Source organism: Gallus gallus, chromosome 18 (genome assembly GCF_016699485.2).
Source record: "Gallus gallus isolate bGalGal1 chromosome 18, bGalGal1.mat.broiler.GRCg7b, whole genome shotgun sequence".
NCBI classification, from domain to species: Eukaryota; Metazoa; Chordata; class Aves; order Galliformes; family Phasianidae; genus Gallus; species Gallus gallus.
Window position 1 is genome coordinate 6,607,760 of NC_052549.1, and position 20,273 is coordinate 6,628,032.

Genomic DNA, 20,273 nt, shown 5'->3' on the forward strand with positions numbered 1-20,273 from the left:
GCAGATCCCAGGGCTGAGACGCAGCACAGCCCCCAAAGGGCAGCGGCGCTCCCGGGGAGGGCCGGGCGGGCGGCACTGCCTCGTGCTGCGCAGCGCCCCGTCGGTGCGCCTCAGAAGCGCCGCCCGGTGTGGAGCCGTCAGTGCGGGGACGATTGGCTTAACCGAGGTGTCATCGCTAAAAATAGCCCCCGGGAAATAAATCTCCTCAATCCCAAAGGCAGAGGGGAACGCGGCTGACGGCAGCCCCAGCGAGTTTCGTGCAGAACCACAGACGGGTCGAGATGGGGTACCGGGACGGAGGGACCTCCTGCGTCCCAGCAGCCGGGCACACCCGTGCGGGCCCCGAGCTGCTCGCACCCATCGGCTCCTCACGCTGGCGGCCGCGGCTTCAGGAGCTGCGAGAGCTGAGGGCGGTGGGGAAAGAAGCACAACGCGCTGGGAGCCAAACCCGGCAACTCCGGGAGCCCAAAGCGCGGAGCACAGCCCCGACGGGGCGCACTGCTGGGCGCAGTGCCGCCAGACGGCCGCACGGGGGCGCTGCTGCCCCTCCCCGCTCAGCCCCGGAGCGGCGTCGCTGCCGTTGCCGCCAGGGGGCAGCGCGCCGCGCGGACCGAGCGCTGAGACCGCCGGGCGGAGTGCGGGCAGTGCGCGCTGTGTCGGCCGTCGGCCATTGGGTTTTGCTGCTCTCTCTCTCTCAGGAAACGTAGAAGTAGCGTGTTTAATCCATTCCCCGCTTTGTGCACACCATTTGTAAAGCTATTGGATCTCTACAGCTTTAGCAAACGGTCGCAATAACGCTCCTCTTGGTGGAGGAGTAGAAATTCAAGGAGGAAGATAGGAAGGAAAAACACCATAGCTGCTATGCACGGAACGACTCCCTCATGTGGGCTGTGCTTTCCTTCGGGGACCCCAAAATCAGCACGTTGCCAGCCAAGCGCCCTGCTTTGGGACTCCCATCTGGCCTGGCACAGCCTGAGCGCTGCTGGTAGAAGCCAGGAGCTCCAAACAAGGATTTCAGTCTTACTGTGCTAAATACTGCTCAGACCTACTGCCTGCATTGCCTCAGCTCCATCCCCAAAAGCGTCACTGCCACCAAAAGCACGTTACGACCACCCTACGCTCACCAGGCCGGCACGCTGACTTCAGTCTAATTTCCTTCACCTGCAAATCGACTCAGCAGGGAGGTCTGAGCTGGAGGGGTTGGATCTCAGCAGCACGATCCGCCGGGAGGTGGCAGATGCAGCCCAGCAATCCACCACCGCCCAGCCCCCAGCAGCGCCCCCCCCTCCTGCTGCCGGGCTCTGCTGGCATCAGCCCTGCTCTGCTTGGTGCTGCATGAAGCAAATCCCAGAGGGATCCGTGTTCACACTGTGACATTTTAGCTTTGCACGTAGGTGATGGAGGCAAAATACTGACTTTACAACTGAGGAACGCGCGCAAGCCCAGGCTTATTGATGGCAAAGGGGCTGTGGAGTTAGAGCTGCAGCTAACCAGGAGGCTCACAGGAAAGCAAGCACTCTCATGATGCTTTTAATGTCATCCTGGGTAGGATGTAACTCCAATGATGCCAAACTTTGGTATCAAATAGCTTAACATTTAATTGATGGTGTTGTTAGCCAGGAAGGTAGATGTGATGTGAAAGGTAAAGCTTAATTTTAAAACACCAGTCCAAATCTTCACAACAGACAAACTGCTATTCTGTTATCAACAGAGCTGGGCTGATATCAACAGTGAGCATTTGTGCTACTCCACAGGGTGAGAGCCTATGGAGGAGTAATACCTGAGAAAAGGGCATGTGCTTCTTTTCCACCTCTAGGTAACCTCCCAGTGAGAGCCAACAAGAACAAGAGGATCTTGCCATCCAACCAGATAGAAAGCAACCTTGTTTGCAATGCATAGCAAGCATACACAAACCTCAGACTGTGGCAAATCTCCAACGTGCTGTAAGCTGTTCAGTCAGCCCACGGGACCTTGGCTGCTTGAGAAGTAAGGGAAAAAGGAATTATGTCATTATTAACGTTGAAATGACTTCACACAGGAAGAGGAAAGTTAAAAGGCTTGATTTTGAATGCAGTTCTCCTGGGTCACATGTGGATAGAGCAGTGCTCCAGCAGGATCCCATTTCTGCTGGATTTGCTTGCTTTGCCTTCCACCCCACCCTGTGTTTTTCACAAGAGCTGATCGAGATAATGCAGAGGTAAAGTCAAGACTATTTGGATACTGTTGTAGCAGATTCAGTGCCTCTTCTTTTACTTATCCCAGTTGAATTTACTATCAAATTCAAAACTGGGTCACTAAGCTATCCCACTCTGTGCACTGCTCCCCCTTTGTGCCATACAAACCAGTTTAGCCAAGAACTCACTTCCCCCCCCTGTGCCCAGCACTGCTCACGTGCTATGCAGAATGGAGGTGGATTTCAGGGCATGGCGTTCAGCTCCAGCATGCGTGTTCAGCTGAACTGGGGCTGCTGGCTGTGCTGCCAGAGCAAAGGGTCCAACTCTCAGCGGTGCTGTGCACCACTTGCCTTTGGGGTCTGGGGTAAAAACCTAAACACCTCTCCATAGGGCAATGTGGGTTTTTACCTCTCTTTCTGTGTGCCTCACATAAACTTCCATGGGGTGGGTTGTAAGAGGTACATCACTATTCCAGGGCCATGTTGGAGCGATCATGCAGAGCTCCCTGTGCATTGCAGCCAGAGAAAACCATGAGGTTTATCAAAACACCTTTCCTCCTTCGCTTTAATTTTTCAGTCTTTTGCTGGCATCTCTGCAAATCACGTGTTTGAGGGCAGCAAAAAATATGAACGTGCCTGAATTTAGCTCTTGCAGGGAGCAGAGGCCTTCCTCAGCACCAGTCAGACACCTGGGTAACAAGGCAGCTGTTCACAACTGCTCTTTCCATCTTTCTCATTGTTTGCAGGAACAATGAAGAGTCTGAGGACTGAGAGGGTTGAACTGACAAAAAAGGAGACCCGAGTGGCGAGCTCTTATTGCTCTTTGTGAAACCCCAATAAATGGATAAATAAATCAAGCTTAGACATCAGCAGGAAATTGAAAAGTTACATCAGTGGAAGGACAGGAGCACATACGTCAATCATTTGGCTGGAGATATTGCGGTACAAACTGATTTTTATCACTTACAGCTCTCTATTCAAATAATTGTGTCCTAGATTTCTTCTGTGAAAGTACACAGAGCAGTTTTGCCAAGTAATTTCTGGAAACATATGAAAATTAAAGCAAGACTGGCTTTGCTGCCCCTGATTCCATGTTAGTGGTGCTATGGTGCGAGTTTAATTCAGGAAAAGAGAAGAGGGTTAAGCACAGCCCTGTGTCAGGGCTTCAGGACTTGTTAGATGCTTACAGCTATGCACGTGCTGACGTGTTCTGTTGAGCAGAGACGGCCTCCTTGGACCATGCCACCCTATCATGTTCACAACTCATCAGCATCATCTCCCCTTCACTGCAAACCTCTCTGAATGACTTCACATGCCCCAGTGTTCAGCTGAGCATGACGGCAGCCCATTGCTACCTGAGTACCCTGCGCTCCCATCACCCACCTCAAAGCCAGCACAGGGTCAGCCTAGCATCTCCTCCACCAAAGGGACTCAGCCATGGGAACCCGGCTGCTGCCAGCCGCCCTCGGCAGATAACAGCGCTGGCGGACAAAGCCTTCGCCTTCCTCTTGAGATGTAAGATACGGGGATACAAACAGCAATAAATAACCAGTGTCAGCCTGATCTGAATCCCGTTCCCCTGCCTCGCCCACTTCCACTCCATTTACCATCAGGATATTTTTTTCCTCTCTCTGCTTCTTCCACACCCATGTTTTTATTTTGTATTCCCTCAGATAAAAAGCAATTTGAAGAAAGCTGCCTTTCCACCTTCAGCAACGAGGGAACCACATCCCCTGTGCTGGGAGGTCTGGGCCTCTGGTCTCCTTCCAGCCTCGCTCCCAACCCTTGGGCTCTCCCTCTTGCTCAGACCATCGCTATGTGGCTGTCAGTGCTACCACACTGCTCAGGTTTCTTTCTTGGCACCAGGCATGGTTTTCTGCTGCCCCAGTCACTTTTGCATTGTTTTCTCCCAGGCACTATCTTATCATGGCTGCATTGTTCCTCCTTGGCTTCCTCTGCGGTTCCTATCTGTCTTCTGGCTCTCTGTATATCTCATTCGGCTTTGCTTCAGTCAGGTTTTGATGTCATTCAGCAGAGCTCGTTACCATTATTTCACAACATCCCGGCTTCAGTCTGTTCCTGTCAACGCATGTCAGCTCTCCCACCCAAAAACTCAGCTGAACTCACATGAAATGTCTCCTTCCACTGAGCAAAGAGCCCTGGGCAGAGGTGGAAGTCAGGGCTGTGTGAAGGAGACCACGAAAACGTTCACAAGCATGACAAGAAACGACAACTTGTCCTGAGCTTCCCCAGCACTGCAGAGCACAGCACAGCTGCCCGAAACCCCACAGAAACTGTGGATCCATTTGTGTGAACTTCTGCCCAAGGACAGCCCTGTTTTGAAATCAGGCACTGCTTCGAGTTTTACACAAGATTTGTTTAGAAAACAAAACCAAGAAGCCTAATGGCCGCAGTTCTGGTTGAGCCTTGCACTGACACCTCGTGTTGCTTCTCCCTACAAATGGCAGCAGTAACACTTCTGTGCATCCATAGCACGGATGATGACAATCCTTTGCCTCACCACAGCGCTGCCCTGTGCTGAGCGGTGCCTCAGTGAGCAGCCAAGAGGGGTTTTCATGCTTATTCTGACAGGTCAGCCAATTAAAGTACGAAAATGAGATTCTGAAGCTTGGCAAACCGTTCTGACCTTGTAAGGATTGGCCTCTTTTCATTGTTGATGTTCCAACAACACGGAGACCCAGTGCTAAACGCCACAAGAGAAATTGAATATCCAGTTTCAAACAGTTGGTCTGGAAGCACTTCAGTTGACTGCCATGATCCAAAGGAGGAAAAAAAAAAAGAAGTGTTTTCATTTTGAATACTGTAATGCTTTTTAAACAGCACATTGGCTGACCCGTCCTGCATTGTGACCTACAGAGCCTCACATACACAGCTTTGAAAAGCAGCTTCGTGCTTTGCCTCAGCAAACTGCTGCCTGAGCTTCACAGCAGGGCGAGCTGCTCACACAGCCCTGCTGAAGGGCCCTGCTCAGATCAGGGGTGCAAACTTCTTCAGGTGCCACAAACCCAACAGCCCAGGCAGCCACCAGCAGCCACCCCGTCCTGCTGCTTCACAAAGTGCAGTTCTAAAGCAGCGCTGTGTGGATTTTGGAAGTCCTGGGACATGAGAGGATGTAAATGAGATGCCTTATCTTGCTAGGGAGATATGGGTGCTCAGAAGTAAGGTAAGTTTCACAGGACCCAGCCCGACATGTGGGCTCCATAGGACCACCCAACTGCACAGCAAGGAACCCATTTTTCCTCATAATTTCTGCCATGTCTTCAGCAGACACCAAAGCTTTGATGGCTCTCTTGTTTTCCCAGCTGGTCCGTGTCCCTGAGAGCAGGTCAACAAAAGCAAAGGGCCTGCTCAGAAGTTAAACAAAGTCTCTTTCAAGTTTAAAAAGTAGAAGCCCACCTGCAGAGAGCCCCTTCCCAAAGAGGAAGGGTTCACTCCGAGGCCTTTCTCCAAGGAGCCCCAGGCTGAGCTCACCCATGATGAACACTGCCGAGGTGATGGGGAGAGAGATTGGGCCATCTCTTGAGGAGATGAGCATTGCAGGAAAATATATGACAGAAATATACACCCAGGATTTAAAACATGGGATGAAACCCCCTTCTTGGAAGCAGATGGTAAGAAAACAGCCAGAAGGGAATGGCAAAGAGGAGAACGATGCTCAAATGAAGGGACCCACACTGCAGGAGCTCAGTGCCCACACAGCCTGCACTGCACGCCTCAAATGCTTCTCTCAGCAGAGCAGCAAATGCTCTCCAGGCACAGTGGAGCATCGCACACCCATCCCCTGACACGTGGGGCTGCTCTTTGTACATGCCATCTTCACTGTTTTTTGCAGAACTGAAAGAGTTGAAGTTTTGTTCCCATGGAAACTATTTTCTATTGCACACCTAAACCTAACCTTAATTCTTCCAAGTGTATTTTGGAGCACAGCCCGCCCGTGCATGTGTTGTAGGAAGCTGCCTGTGAGATAGGAGAACCCAGAACAGCTCAGCAGCACCTAAGGGTGCAAAGGGAAGGGCTGGTGAGAAGGGGGCAAATGGCAGCTCCAGGGGCAGGGACGTGGCTGCTGTTACAGCAACGGGGCGGAAAAGCAGCACATATATATATGAAAAAATAAAAAGCATGAGCTCCTTTGATAGCCTTAATGTCACAATCAAGAGAAACTTCCTGGCCTCACATTTTCCATATAAACATTCTCCACTGGATAAAGTTAATGGTTCCCCGACTGCAACGCAGAGGGGCTGAATCGGTTCAATTGACGTCACAGATTGAGCATTTTAATGAAATGTGCTGTGCTTCCCCCATTTATATGCTTGACCCTAACCTTTCCCAGATGTTCAGTTCACGCACACAGACGGAGCAGCGCTGGGTTTCGGAGGCGCTCAGAAACGTGCAATGGAAATGAAGTGTTGTGCCAGCGGTGCTGCCTGCTGCCGCTGCAGGGAGTGCTGCTCCCCAAACACAGCAGCCTGCATGGCAGCAAGAGGATTCCCCTTCCACTGAATTGGGCTGAAGTCACCACTGTCCTCGGGGTGGGACCCCAAAGGCTTGATCACACCCCCAGGACAGATCAGAGCTCTTCCTTGAGCATTGACATCTCCCATCTGAGCTCTGGGCACCCTTTAGAAGTTGCTGCTGACGGAGCATCCCTGTGGGCTTTGGGGAAGTGTGAGGGATCAAAGGGGAATCCAAAAACCCCTCTGCAATGGCAGTATTTCACCAGGTTTCATCAGCAGTTTTCTGGTATTTGACGCCCATTTAAAGAAAAAAAAGAAATTTCTTTCTCATTCTTTTGAGAAAGAGAAGATAAATGATGGAGTGAGAGTGGTTTAAAAGGAGGTCTGTATTCCCACAAAGCCCTCAGCTTCAGTTTTAGACCATTTCACTTAATTTGGAAGCCGGACCGGAGCCACCCTTAGTTCTGGGCTTGGATTAGCAAAGTGGGAGTCACAGAACTAAGCCCATATCATTGCTGGCCTGCTGGAATGGAGTGAGCCCTGAGCAAAAACACATGAATCACTCCTCCAAAAACACACACCAAAATGCTGAACTCAACAACCACAAACACATGGGATCCTGTGCTATGCACCCAGTCCTTTTAACCCAGGAAAGGCCAAACTTGCAGCACTGCCACTTGGACAGCAGGAAACTTTGCAAATATTTAATAAATAAAAAAAATAATGTTTGAGTGATTCCATAACTCCATGCATATTTATAAAAACAACTTCTGCAGCCAAACCACGTGCACTTGTCCCTGGGTAGATGACAGCAGCCATTAGCACCCAGCCTGCATTTTGCTTTGACATCAGCTCTGCAAACACACTGACACTGGGATAAATGTGACCACATACAGAGCTGGACTGACACAGCTGCCCCAACCCACAGCAGAAGGGACACATCCAGGATCCCACCAACACACAGTGAGGATGCAGAGATGCCCACAAAGGACAAGTCCTCCCCTGCCTGCCATCAGATGCTGCATGGGATGGGCACAGCTGTGCACGTCCACACAGAAATCAAGATATCAGCATCATTACCAACCAATAGCAACAGCAGGTAGGGCCCCTTGCAGCCCTGAGGGCCCTCTCTGGGATCCCAGATCCACAACAAACCCACCTGCAGCACCCTTGGTTAACATGTTTAACTGGTGGCAATGGGAGAGTGCTGAGAAGAGAAAGAAATAACGTGTGTGCGTGTGTATCAGGGCTGCAAACTCAAGCAGGATACCTTCCCTGCCCTCATTTGCACAGCACCACAGATATACCCATAGGGAGTGATCTCTGCAGGCACTGGGGACAGCACACAACCCACACAGCTCACCCCCAACACCTCTGCCCTGCTGGTAGGAATGCAGAGGACTGTTTTTCTGCTCTCCAGCAAAGGTTCAGCCCATTTGGTTTTGTTTTCCTTTGCTTACTGGCAGCAAATCTTCCACTTCTCTTTCACAGCAAACACTTTTCTTTATACTGGTTCAACTTTTGTTCACCCATTTGTTGCGACAGGAGATGAAAGAACCTCTCTGGGTTCACCAGGTCACGCACCAAAGGTGGTGGAAGGGGATTTAACAGGCCCAGGATCTGCAGGAGGAGAATCTTCCCTTTTGTTTGTGCTCATCAATGAGCGCACACTCAGGAGCAGCACTCAGCCCCCCCATTGCTGACCCCACCAAGATGCAGCCCTGCAGCACCTGAGCTCCTCTGCCCATCTCTGCCCAGCTCCACAAGATATTTGCAGGAGTTCTCATGATCAGCAACGTTATGCCGTTTGCAGCAGTCAGTGCCCTTTGGAAACTCCTGGCTGACAAAGCAGAGCTCAGCGTGTCCTGCCAGAAATGGGTTTAAATGCTCAGAGCTGGAGTTTGCTTTTCCTGCTAATTGGGTCTTTGAGCTCCAATGATGCTTTTCCTTTGATTTAATTAGGGGAAGCAGTTTCCAAGGAATCAGACATACAGCTCACATCAAAGGCTTCAAGAGCAGCAATGCACCCCGAGATGCAGCGGATGTGATTCAGGGTGACTCATGGACTGTGTCCATCTGCCAAGTGAGTCACTATTGCAGTAACCTCATCAAAGCCCGTGGGCCAACATTAAGAACTTGCGGCACCGCATCCACGCCAGGTGGAAGGAGATGGGCTCCAGCTGTCCCCACCGCCCCTCGGATCTCAGTCACAGCAGCATTCCATCCCCGTCCCCAGGATGAGGTCCCACAGGCTCTGCACCATTGCAGATAATCTCCCTGAGGAAGAATTCAGCTTCTTGCCTCAGTCGTGTCTCTGCTTCCCTCATACAAAGCACAGCAAAAAAATAAAGCTGAATTTCTGGTGAACGTTAAGCCTGGGCGCAGAAGACCTCAAGTCCTCTCAGCTCATTAAGAGCCAGACTGGAGCCAGCTCCAGAGGAGTTCGTAGCCAAATGAAGTGCTGAAACGAGTTATTCGTGCTACAACTTCTGCAGGAGCCGCACTCCCAGCACCGCAGCCCAACGGGAGGCTCTTTGCACTGGACCAGGTGCCCACCCCCCTCCAGCATCTGCCAAACAGCAGCAAATAGCCGCTATTTTTCTCCCCTCTGCAGAAAGTGAGGTCTGAATTCCTGTCACATCTCATACAACGCGAAAGCTGAGCACGCCTGGATTTCCCACACACCCTGAGGAGCACACACCCGTGTAATTCATGGTGCATCCCCACAGATGCAGGGGGAGGATGACAACCATCTGTTTTTCCAGACTGAAGAGGGAAGGAGCCGGGAGCGGAGCCGGCTCAGCGCAGGGCCGTGATTTATAGCTGCTAATACAACAAATCCTCTCCAACTGCCCTGGCGCTGCTCAGGAACCAGCACCCAGCCAACAGAGCAAGCTGAGTTCAGGAGAGTTGAATGAGCATCAGTTAGACCAGGAAAGCAAGGGAAAGGCTGGGCACCTCGCTGCTCTCAGACCCACTGAGCAGCAAAGTCTAGGGAGACCCAAGCCCTTCCACAGGAACCTGCAGGCATCCTCCAGCTCCAAACATCCCCACCAGAGCCCCCTTTCCTTCTCCAGCCCCTCTTAGTTCTGATTAAGTCGCTGTGGACTTTCCTTTTCTCCTTCTTTCAGTTACAAGGAACAAAGAGGCTTCTCGAGAAGCACTGAGGTTTCACTTTTGGTTTCTTTTCTGATGTTCCTTTTCCATGTCCCACGGGAAGGCAGTTAAGCACAAAGCCGTGATTTGCCATTTAGTGCACCCAAAGGGAGCACTTTGGTGTTCCTGCTACTAATGAAGAATATAGCAGCCACTTGAAATAAACGAACAGCATCATCACCTCTATGAAAGCCTGTAAGAATCCTGGAGATTAATGAATGAGCTGAAAAGCTCCATATTTCCTCACAGTGAGATGGAACCACATGCACACAACCAGCCCTGTCACCTCAGCTTGTCCCTGCCCTGTCACTGCTTGGTGATGAGCAAAAAGCCCTGAAAATCTAAACAAAAGCTTCAACAAACATTACATAAGCTCAGAAAACATCTCAGTGTCACTGAAAACTGCACTATTCAGTGGGAAGAGCTGTTTGAGAACCATCTGCCTGCATCTGCTGAGAGCTGATGGGAACAGACCGGGTGCTGCTGCCCCAGTGGGGCCCTTCAGGTCAGGGACACCCATGTCTGCAACATCCACCCCTGTGGGCACCGAGCAGCTGCAGTGATGCCCTGGGGAATAGGACCAGAGCACAGCACTAAATCCCAGGGAGAGGGCAGCCCTGTGCCCTGCAGATGAGCCCTGCTTTGGCATTATTTAGTTCTTTGAGTGCCCGGCCCCGTGGGCAGACAGGCACAGGGTAATCTCAGACAGGATATCCTTCAGGGATAAGACTCTGTGCAGCCTATAAACAATAGAGCAGGGCAGGCTGGGTCCCACATCTGTGCCTTGGGAAGCTGCAGGGTTCACATGATATTTGGGAGGGAGCTGACATTTAGCATCACTCCATCAGCAATCATCATGCCATAGAGAAACCCATGCTGTGTTTTACAGGAAGGCTTTGGGGGTCCAGGTTGGTCACAAAGCAAGAAATGTGCAAGTTTTGGTCACGGCCTCCCTGCTTCAGTCACGTTATGTTGAGACAATTCAATTGCTGTGCCCTATTCCGCTCCCAGTGATGTCAAAGCAAGTTTGGAACTCCTCCATTGCCTTCACAGCATCACCTCATTCAGCAGAGAGCAGAGCTTGGTGTGCCTTCTGGATCCACGTGGTGTAATAGGGAACAGACCCACACCTCCAACTCGTTAGTGAGGGAACAGTGCAGTGAAGGCAGCACACAGCCACGGCTGTTAGGAGAGCTCTCAGCACAGAGCGGGCTCTGAAATCCCCACAACCATACAAGTAATGTGAGCACGTGCTCCTCAGCCCCTGCCCAGCATCTCAGTGCTGTGTGCTGCTGGACCACAGCCATTCCCACCTGCTGTTTCTCTGCTGGGTGCTTTTATTTCATTCCTCACCTCTGAGCCACTGCTGGATTCACAAACACTTAAGAATTCCAAGAAGAGATGCATTAATGTCTCTGAGCAAGGGGAAAGCCCTTTTCCTGCCAAGGAGGCACATAATTGTCAATACCCCATTGTTGTGCTTGAGCTCACCACCCCTTAAAGCCATTAATGGAGAAATCAGGGCTTTTTCTTCGGCATTTCTGTGGGTGGAGTTTATTCCCACCCTTATCTGAGCGGCGGATCTTTCCCACCACTAACCTGGTGCCAGGGTGTCCCACAGCCCAGCCACCCAGCACACAGCAGAACAAACAAACCCAATGGAGGGAGGATATTTACAATTGCTGACCAAACTCTCAGTTTCCTCGGCGGGCTCCTGCAGACAATATGCTCCGGGCTCTGGCCTCCAATTGTACTGTCAGAAATTGATGCGGGCCCAAGAATGAGAAAATGTTGTGTTTAGATGTGTGATAGGCAAGCAAAACAAGCCCATGACGTTACTGCAGGGCTTCCCCCCAGCCCTGTGTTTGTTTGTTCTCGTAGGGCTGAGCAGGGCACACCCTGCCCTCCGTGCTGCAGCACAGCTCTGCTTTCCCTGGGCTGCTTGCAGATGCTGCGGCGCAGGTGAGCTCCTCCTGCTCAGCCTTTAGCTTTGCCCTATGGAAGCGCTCAGGCTTGCAGCTGCACACACCCAACAACAGAGGTGAACCCTGCACAGGTTGATGGTTCAATATTTGGACCAATTCTCCTCTTCTTATGCCAAGAGCAAATCCTGAGTGACAACACTGGAGGTAGCACCTTCCAGATTCACACCAGCTTAATGAGAACCAGAATTTGGCTCTATGTCTTAGGAGGTAATGCTCTCTGTTCTCATGGCCAATACATTAATGCCTTCCAGCATTATGCCTTTCCCCAAAGCCTGTGTGAGCCCCCCTTGCGGGTTATCCAACCATCAAGGCCTGAAAACACACAAAGCAGAAGGCTGCACAGCTTTCTCATTGAACACAGAGTTTCTTATCACTGCATCCATTTGACTGAGAACATCCATTTGTTATTGAGGGGATTAGGAACAGTCAACAGGAAAAGAGGAGAGGACAGCTCTGGTAGCAGCAGGACTTCAGTCAAATAAGTAATTAGGGGGATTTCCCCAGACCTATACCACACTACCACCAAACTCCGGGCCAGAGAAGGAATATAAATTAATTAATGAGAATGGGATCCCAAGCAGCTGCTCTGCTATCCCCTCATATTCATGTATTCCACTTTTCTCCCCTTGCTCCATTAATTGACTGCAGACCACCCAGGATAAGAAGGATGTATGACAGAAACAGAGCGTATATTTACATTGGCTCCTCTTGCTGTAATCTCCTTCGGGGTATGACCCAGCTTTAATAACTCAGACTTACCCTATTCACTTTCTGGCTTATTTCCTTGTGGGTTTATAACATAAACAGAAAAGCACTGCGTATTCTTTTGGTACATTTTAGTGGGAGAGGAGGAAACGGAAAGGGAGAGATTATTACGATCAGTTTGAGGCTCATTGCTTAAGGGCTCCTCCAAATACTTCTTAGCACAGATCACCTCCTGACACCATTTCCCCATGGCCAGGAACAGCAGCTTCAGGGAACCACCAGGCACTACGAGCATCCCAGCTCCATGCCCTGAGAAGCACACACATCTCCAGGGTGGGTAACTCATCGCTTTGATCATTACAGAAGATCATACAAGGAGGCAGGAATTGAAGTAAAAATCAGTTTATATGGTGGGAGGAAATCTGACTGTAAAGGTACACAAAGATACATTCAAATAGGTCAGCTTTCCTAGTAGCTTGCACATCCAGTTCTCTGCAGCAGAGGCGGTTTAAATCAAATTATAACTGCTTATTCACAGTTGTTTCTGTACTTGAAATACTGTGAAGTGTGAGGTAACACTGTTACAGCCATACTGCTTGAGTAGGTTCCACATTTAATAGCAACTTCCAGTTTGCTATGAGGGTTAAGGAGGAAGGAAACCTGACACCCAGCTGCTCCTCAGCATCTTCTTAGTGGGGTTTTACGTTAAGGCCCCCCAACAACTGCTGCCCAGTGGGTTTCTACAGACCTCCATCCCACCCCATTAGCTCCCACAGCATTGAACCAGGCAGTTCCTGGAGTGAGACTGGAAGTGGCAAGTGTATGAAGGTAATTCAGGGCTAATGGGGAGGCTGATCCCAGCTGAAAGGACAAGAACTGCCAGGCAAAGAGGAAAAAGCAGCTGTGGGCAGCTGAAGGGTGACGCATGGGCACAACTGTGCCTTTAGGATGCTAGGGATTCTAAGGAGATAAACACCTTGAGGAAGGAGAACAAAGTAATTGGCCTCATGTGAACTTCAGTTTTGGGCAGAAATTCCAACCTGATTCTTAGAATTACAGCAAAAGCTTTGTGGGTAACAACAACTTCACTTGCAAAAGTTCAGCTTCAGCAAGTTGGAAACTTCTCCCACCATGGAAAGCAAATTCTGTTGTACTCCTGGCCGTGCTCTAGTGTAAGTTCATCACAAAGACATTGGTGGAGAAAAGCCATCTATGGCTCAGAAAAGCCAAGCACACATACAGAATAAGAGAGGGAGCACTGAGCAGAAGGCACCTCCTGCATGGCCCAGCAGTGCTGCTATCACCAACAGCCCATGAGCTGCAGCCCATCACCTGATGGGATCTTACAGTTCAGGCATGTAACAGCTCCAAGTAAAAACCACATGTATAGAACCACATTTACCTTGAGGACTACTATTCTACGATAAAGCTGAAGACTTCATTATTTGGTTACGGAGAAAAGACATGAGAGATTACCTTCTCCCTACAGCTTACTGGCTACTGAGATGCTTTTCTTTGCAAATCCCAGCTTCCAATGGCTTGTTACTCCTAGCACTGGAGAAGGGAAGCCCTGAACAACGCCAGCTAGCTCTGCTGACTGTTCTTCTCATCACTTTCCCATTCACACCCTCAATTGATCTGAATTGATTCAAGAAGCCATTGGAAATCCAAAGTCTTTTCTCTAAAGCTGGAATCATAAGCACTTGTGTCCTCAAGGAACTGCACAGGAGCCCTCCTTTATAGAAGTTAACTGGAACAGATTGACAAAAATCTGCCCTCATCTTTTCAAACAGGAATGCAGCTCAGGAAGGGATGTGCAGAACAGCAGTGGTGCCCATTGCCTACACATTGACAAAGCTTCATTTTAGGAAGAAACAACAAACAAACACCAGCTTCTTTCCCACACTCCTTTAACCAAAAGAAATTCTCTCCTCCGATGGAGAGAGATCTTCTAAATCTCAACTCAAGTGTATTTATGGCCAGCTTACTCTCATTTGTTCTTGTGCCAACATTGTCCTGTTTAAATAGTTCTTCTTCCTCCCTGGTGCTTACCCCTCTGATGTATTTATTACCCTCATGATATACTTAAATGAGGACTGTCTGTATTCAGAGAGCTTTTGTATCTTCCCACTGGTTACTTATCAACAGAAGCTCCAAGTGTTCATCTCAAGCTACATAAGCAGAAATTAAAGGCCAACACCATCACCACGCCTGGTGGCTCTCCTGGTTAACAGCACAGCAACGACTGCTATCCAGCATTAACTGAAACTGCCCACAGTCAGCAACAGGTGCTACTCATTTGCTATCAACATCTCTGCTACACAGATATTGGAGCGTAACACAATGTAGCACAATGAGATAGCAGCAAGATCCCAGGCCACAGCAAGCAAGGACCTGCTCTGACACAACAACATGTGCAGAAATAAGACAAAGAAACTGCTTACCTTCAAAAGGCCTGCAAGGTCCTCAGGTACACAGCAATCTCCAGCAGAGATGTTTCCATCTCCACTGCCAACCCTTAAATGAGGGCTGGGAAGGGGTGGCTCCTGGCTCCACCCCTTCTGTTCACTCAGGTATATTGCATGCACCTGAGCTCCCCTGGGTTGGCCCTGCCTTCCCACCAGCTGCTCCATCACATAGCATTTCCACTACAAGGAGGCTGAGTTTTAATCACGAACCTACCACAAGGTCATAGAAACCCCAACATTTGTTGAAAGCACAGGCAGCAGACATCAGCACTTCCTTGACAGCTGTACCATCTTACACAGAAGTCCATAGAGATGTAAGCTGTAAGTGACTGTTAGTGAGGTTTGGATAGAGATATGCATTCTTACACATTCAAACCTCAACCACCACTGGAGATTGGACATGGAATCAGCATCCTCACCCACGCTGTCCCTTCTGAGTGCTGCAGGTGTTGGGTGCTCACAGTTCTTGAGCTCCAGCACACCTCATGGCACTCCAGGATAGCAGAAATACAAAGTGCCATCCTTGCAAGAATTAGGGTACAAATGTTCTGGAAGGCCAATAAGGGCCACACCACAGATGTGAGCGCTGATTTTGACCAGCTCAAGATGTGAGGATGTTGGTTCCTGAGTGTTTTTGCTCAAGCTGCGACTGGAAAGGAATCAGCTTGGCACGTTCACGCTTGGTGTCTTTCTTCTGCAGTGATCCTATTGTTCCAAAACATAATAGGGCAGAGCTTTCTATAGTCCCACTGGGACTGTATCAAAACTGACATCAGCAATGAAAAGCATGCTGTGTAATGCTGCCTCCTGCTCTCTGCACCACAGCTTCAGCCAACAAACAGCAAGTTTTTCACACTGACTCTCAGTGAAATGGAAGGCCTTTTAGTCAGGCTCTGCACTAAGTTTCAGCTACCCCAAATGGTCTCATTCTTATTCAGGTCAGCACTTGTGACTCCAGGCTTGCAGAGTTCCCAGGATGGCTCAGCCTGCAGCAGCTCTGAGCTCTGTTCTCTGTGCTGTTGCTACCCGATAGTGTGGTTATTTAAGGCACTTGTGATACAGAGTCCTTCAATCCATGTCCAGTCAAGGAGCAAAGTAAGGAAACAGTCAGATGTATTTTTCCCCAAATTCTGAACGCTTGTCCACATCCTCACCTCTATAGGTCTGAACACTAAGTTAGAGCTGATATAAAGAGGAGTTCATGCCCTCATCCTGACACCAAAATACTGATGGAGGGCTGAGGTAAGCCTCGCAGGAAGCCAAAGAGCTGTGCAGACTGATAAAGACAACCTGCATGTTGTCAAGCATGAGCCTCCTGATGGAGCCTAACTGTGCAGATTAACCTTTAGAAAAGCCACCCAAGAATTTCTTCCTGCCCTCTCTTCTGGTAACAGCTGCAATGAGCTCCGACAGAGCTGAGGCTGTGAGCTCGGGGGCCAGCAGGGAGGCACTGCTCTGGGGGAGCTCTGGCACTGGGGCTGCTGCCTGTGGGGCTGCGGCTCTGCAGGAGCACAGAGATGGGCTCTGGGAGGGCAGTGCAAGGCGGGGAGCGGCGGGGAGGAGGTGGGTGAATCCTTCCAGCTTGGCCAGGAAGGGCTGTCAGACCAGGGCAGACACATCTCTGTGTACCACAGAGCACACACCTGATTGCTCCGCGCTCCACTCCCCAGGTTTGGAAGCTGCAAACCCCGAGATAAAGGCATAGGGGAATTTTGGGACCTGGGGACGTGTCAGCACCTGTCGGTAAATGCAGCGAATCCAAAATTAGCCAGGAGAAGCGGAAGAATCATTTGTCAGCTCCTGGTCTCCTCAGCCATCTTTCAAAAAATGTCACAGATACGCTGACACTTCTGCTGGCGATTTAAATAGCAGCCCCCGGCCGGGGTCGGCTGCAGGGCCAGGGGCGACGCACCTCCCGGCCCGGCCCCTCCTGGATCGGGTGACTCAACAACGCGCCCGAGAAACTCCCTTCGGCCACAGCCTCCAGTAGCAACCCCACAACAAACACTTGGATGGGGCTCACGGGCGTCCTGCGGGGTTTGGGACGTGACCCGGCTGCAGTGGGAGGGCTGTGGGGTGCAGTGCTCTGTGGCTCAGTGCTCCCAGCCACGCTGCGCGGCTGGAGTGGAAACCCCCATTTTGCTCTGGTGTCCTCTTCCGCCCCCCCCAGTAAACCTTTCAGGGTTTCGGTGCTGGTTGTGTGCAAGTCAGACAGCAATAGCAAAACACTCTCCATGCTTTTTCAATGGGCTCCTTGAAGGAGGGGATGAGAGGCACACGTCCCATAGAACTGAGCATGGTGCCCTATCCTGGGCGCTGTGTGCTGCTCTCAGTAGCACAAGAGTTCTTGCTAAGCCCCTCCAGAGCACCTTGATGCATCCTGAAAACACTCAGTTCCTTCACAAGAAGTCATACCTTCCATCAGCAGAACACACTCAGAGGAGCTTCTGCTCCAGCCAAAACCTCTGTGCTGCCTTTTTAACATGAAAACAGAGCTCCTAGGAGGGACTTGGGAAATCATTTCCCCTCCGCCTCTCCTATCAAGCCCAGGGCTGGAGTTGTGATTGCAACGTTCCCAGCCCTACCCCAGGAGGATTACAGATTGCATTTTGGAGGTAGAGCTGAGCGTATGACCGCGTTGCTGCCCGGCTCTGGGAGGACACTCCTACACAAACACTGCTCTCATCTGGACCCGGAGAAGCCACAGAGCTTCCTCTGACCTCATTGATCTCTGCTCCGGGACCCCATGCAGCTGCAGTGGACACCTTCAGCCCCAGGGCTCACACGGAGCTCCTGCAGCCTGGCAGTGCTGTGCTGGGGTCAGCAGGGCTGCACCTGAGCATGGGGACCACTCATTGATGGGCTCTGCAGGAACAGGCGCTTCGTTATCACAGCTCTCACATCACACCGAGTACTTCTCCACATCTGTCAGGAGGAGCTGAGCAGCATCCAGGGATTGCTCAGCAACGCTGGGAAAGAGCTGAGCTGCGGATGATGGAGAGTTTTCAATATGACAGTGAAACCATTACACAGATGGCTCCAGAGCCAACAAAAATCAACGATGAGGTTTTCATACCTCTTCCAAATGAGATTTTGCTCTGGCCATGCTAGTATTTCTTTCACTCACAAGCTACAGCAAGAGAGTACCTGCATTTTAATGAGAAACAAATAACTGTGGTAGAAAGCCAATTGCTGGAATAAACACTGGCAGTTTCCAGAGGCCAAGGCCAATAGGCCAAGTGCTCCATAAGGAGAAAAGTTTACCACCCATAGGCACCTTTCATTCTGTACATCTTTCTATTCCGGATCTCCATCCCTCCTGCTCTGACCTTCCAGTTCCCAAATACCACCAACTCAAGCTCATGAAGTTAGAATTTTACTCTGTGGAAGTTTTTAATGCTTTGAAGAAAGATGGTGTGTTTATAGCCACGGTTCCCTCTTCCTTTGGAATCCAATTCTTCAAGCATTTAGCTATATGAATAGTCCTTGCTCTGGGAAGAGAAGCCTTCAGGACCCATAAGCTGCGAGCCGAGGGTCCCAGTCTGCCAGAGCCCACATCCCCACTGCTGTGGGTCCCAGCTGGTGCCACCAGCCCCATCCCATGGAGCCAACCCTGCTGCTCAGAGCACTGTTCTCACATACCCACCAGAGCCCAGGGGCTGTGTGTACATTCAGATGGAACCGCAACACTTCCCCATCGCTATCTAGCACACAGTGTTTATCAGGGCCTACAGACCACTTCCTTTTTAAAACCCTTATTGAAATTTGCACAATAAACAATTTACCCAATTTGTTGTAGGAAGCCTTCGGCCCTTTTCCTTTCAAAGGGAAAACAAAACAGATGTATTTATTATATAGAAGCAGCCTAGGAGGCAAGCAAGGGCTCAGGATGCGAGCACGGATGCTCGGATGTAGGCGCGTACTGCCCTGTGAGGAGCACACATGGGGGGCAACAGGAGAGAAAAGGAGACTACTTCTGAATAGTTTGTCTTCAACATTCCTACTGAAAAGAGGGTGAGAAGAGCAAGCTGGTAGGGCCCATTCACCGTCAGGCTTGAGAAAGCCACACAGCTAAGAAAGGGACTCAGCACAGTGGTTTCAGGTGCAGGGGATGCCCTGGTGCCCGGCCAAGGGAAAAGTGAATATCAGCAAGCACAGCTTCCAAAAGAGAGGCAGGAGAGGTCTGAGAGAATGAAGCCCAGGCCTTTGTGGGCTCAGTGCCTCTGTGGGAAGCCAGCAGGGGTGCAGGTGGGTACCAACATTGTAGGGCACAGAGGGGAAAAGCAGCCATCACTCAAGAACAGTAGTTTTAATAGCAAGACAGAGCCAACCTCTCTGCAGACAGCAGCTCATGGCAATGCCTCCAACATGAAAAACACAGCAACAGCTCAGTAAGAGATGACATATTAATGATATACTCAACAGCAGCAATTTCTTGTTAAGTTGCTCCACACATTTATTTATTTTTAATGAACTCCACACTTGCAGATCTTGCATAAAATGCAGCTACAGCTGGAAGTGAAGGAGTTAAGCAGCCCAAACCAGACACAGTGCAGACAGAAGGGGAGAAGCCAGGGACAGACAGAGTGGCAACAGGCAGCCATCGAGCACAAACTCATTAGTGCTTTCAGAAAGAGCTTTCAGAGAGATGGCAGAGGAGGGATTTTTGCTGGAGCGTTTGGGGTAGGAAGCATCACAGCTGGAGCTGGGAGAGTTCAGTCTTGCAAAATGCTGTTTGTATTATCTCAAGGCAATGAATACTTGCTGGGCAAGCCAAATACAATTAATTCATGGTAGGAGTTGGCAACTACAACTCCATCCCCAGATTTCCACCCTTCCCCTCCATTCTGACACACACATTCTGCCTCCAAAAAATATACACTCATCTGGAAAGAAAGTAAGGAGGAGTGCAGTGTGCTGGGCTGCAGCACCGCCTCCAACATTTGCACTTTCCCAGGGCCAGCCATTTATTCTCTCTGACTGTGGTTAGCTTCTCTCTGGGAAGGGGTAGCAGTTAAATTCACAATTAATCAGTTTTTAAGCATCTTTGTAGAGTGGAGATCTTACATATGGGGGAGTGTTAGAAGTGAGCAGTAGAACACTGTGATTGAGTACCTGAAGGTCATAGGAGTTCTCTGCACAGAGGACAAACTCCCCCCCCCCCCCCCCCATCCTTGATAGCACAGATTGAAAACAAAGCCAGCTGTTCTGTCTGGAGTGCCTTCGGTCTGAGCCTTTGCCTTGCTCAACAGCCCTTTCATTATGAGCTTCCTGCTGGGAACGCTCAGGAGCCAAAGCGTGCTACTGGGCT

At 50.3% G+C, this 20,273-nt stretch overlaps 1 protein-coding gene across 4 annotated transcripts in view; it reads right to left on the minus strand.

The window, feature by feature from the left end:
- The window catches only part of MMD (monocyte to macrophage differentiation associated), a 46,165-nt gene extending 28,749 nt beyond the window's left edge, over nucleotides 1-17,416 (minus strand). Inside the window, exons 1-2 of one of the 4 annotated variants that reach the window (XM_046902026.1) lie at nucleotides 3,557-3,688; nucleotides 1,915-1,975 (exon numbers count right to left, since the gene is read on the minus strand). Coding sequence is in view for 1 of the 4 variants with exons in the window: in XM_015279872.3 (XP_015135358.2) it covers nucleotides 14,939-15,127 (189 nt within the window). In the remaining 3 variants the exon portion in view is untranslated. Of the gene's footprint in view, nucleotides 1-1,914; nucleotides 2,960-3,556; nucleotides 3,689-14,938 lie in introns of those variants that run through there. The other 3 variants (XM_015279872.3, XM_046902025.1, XM_046902027.1) reach the window with 3 other exon arrangements.
- Nucleotides 17,417-20,273: the final 2,857 nt, after the last annotated feature.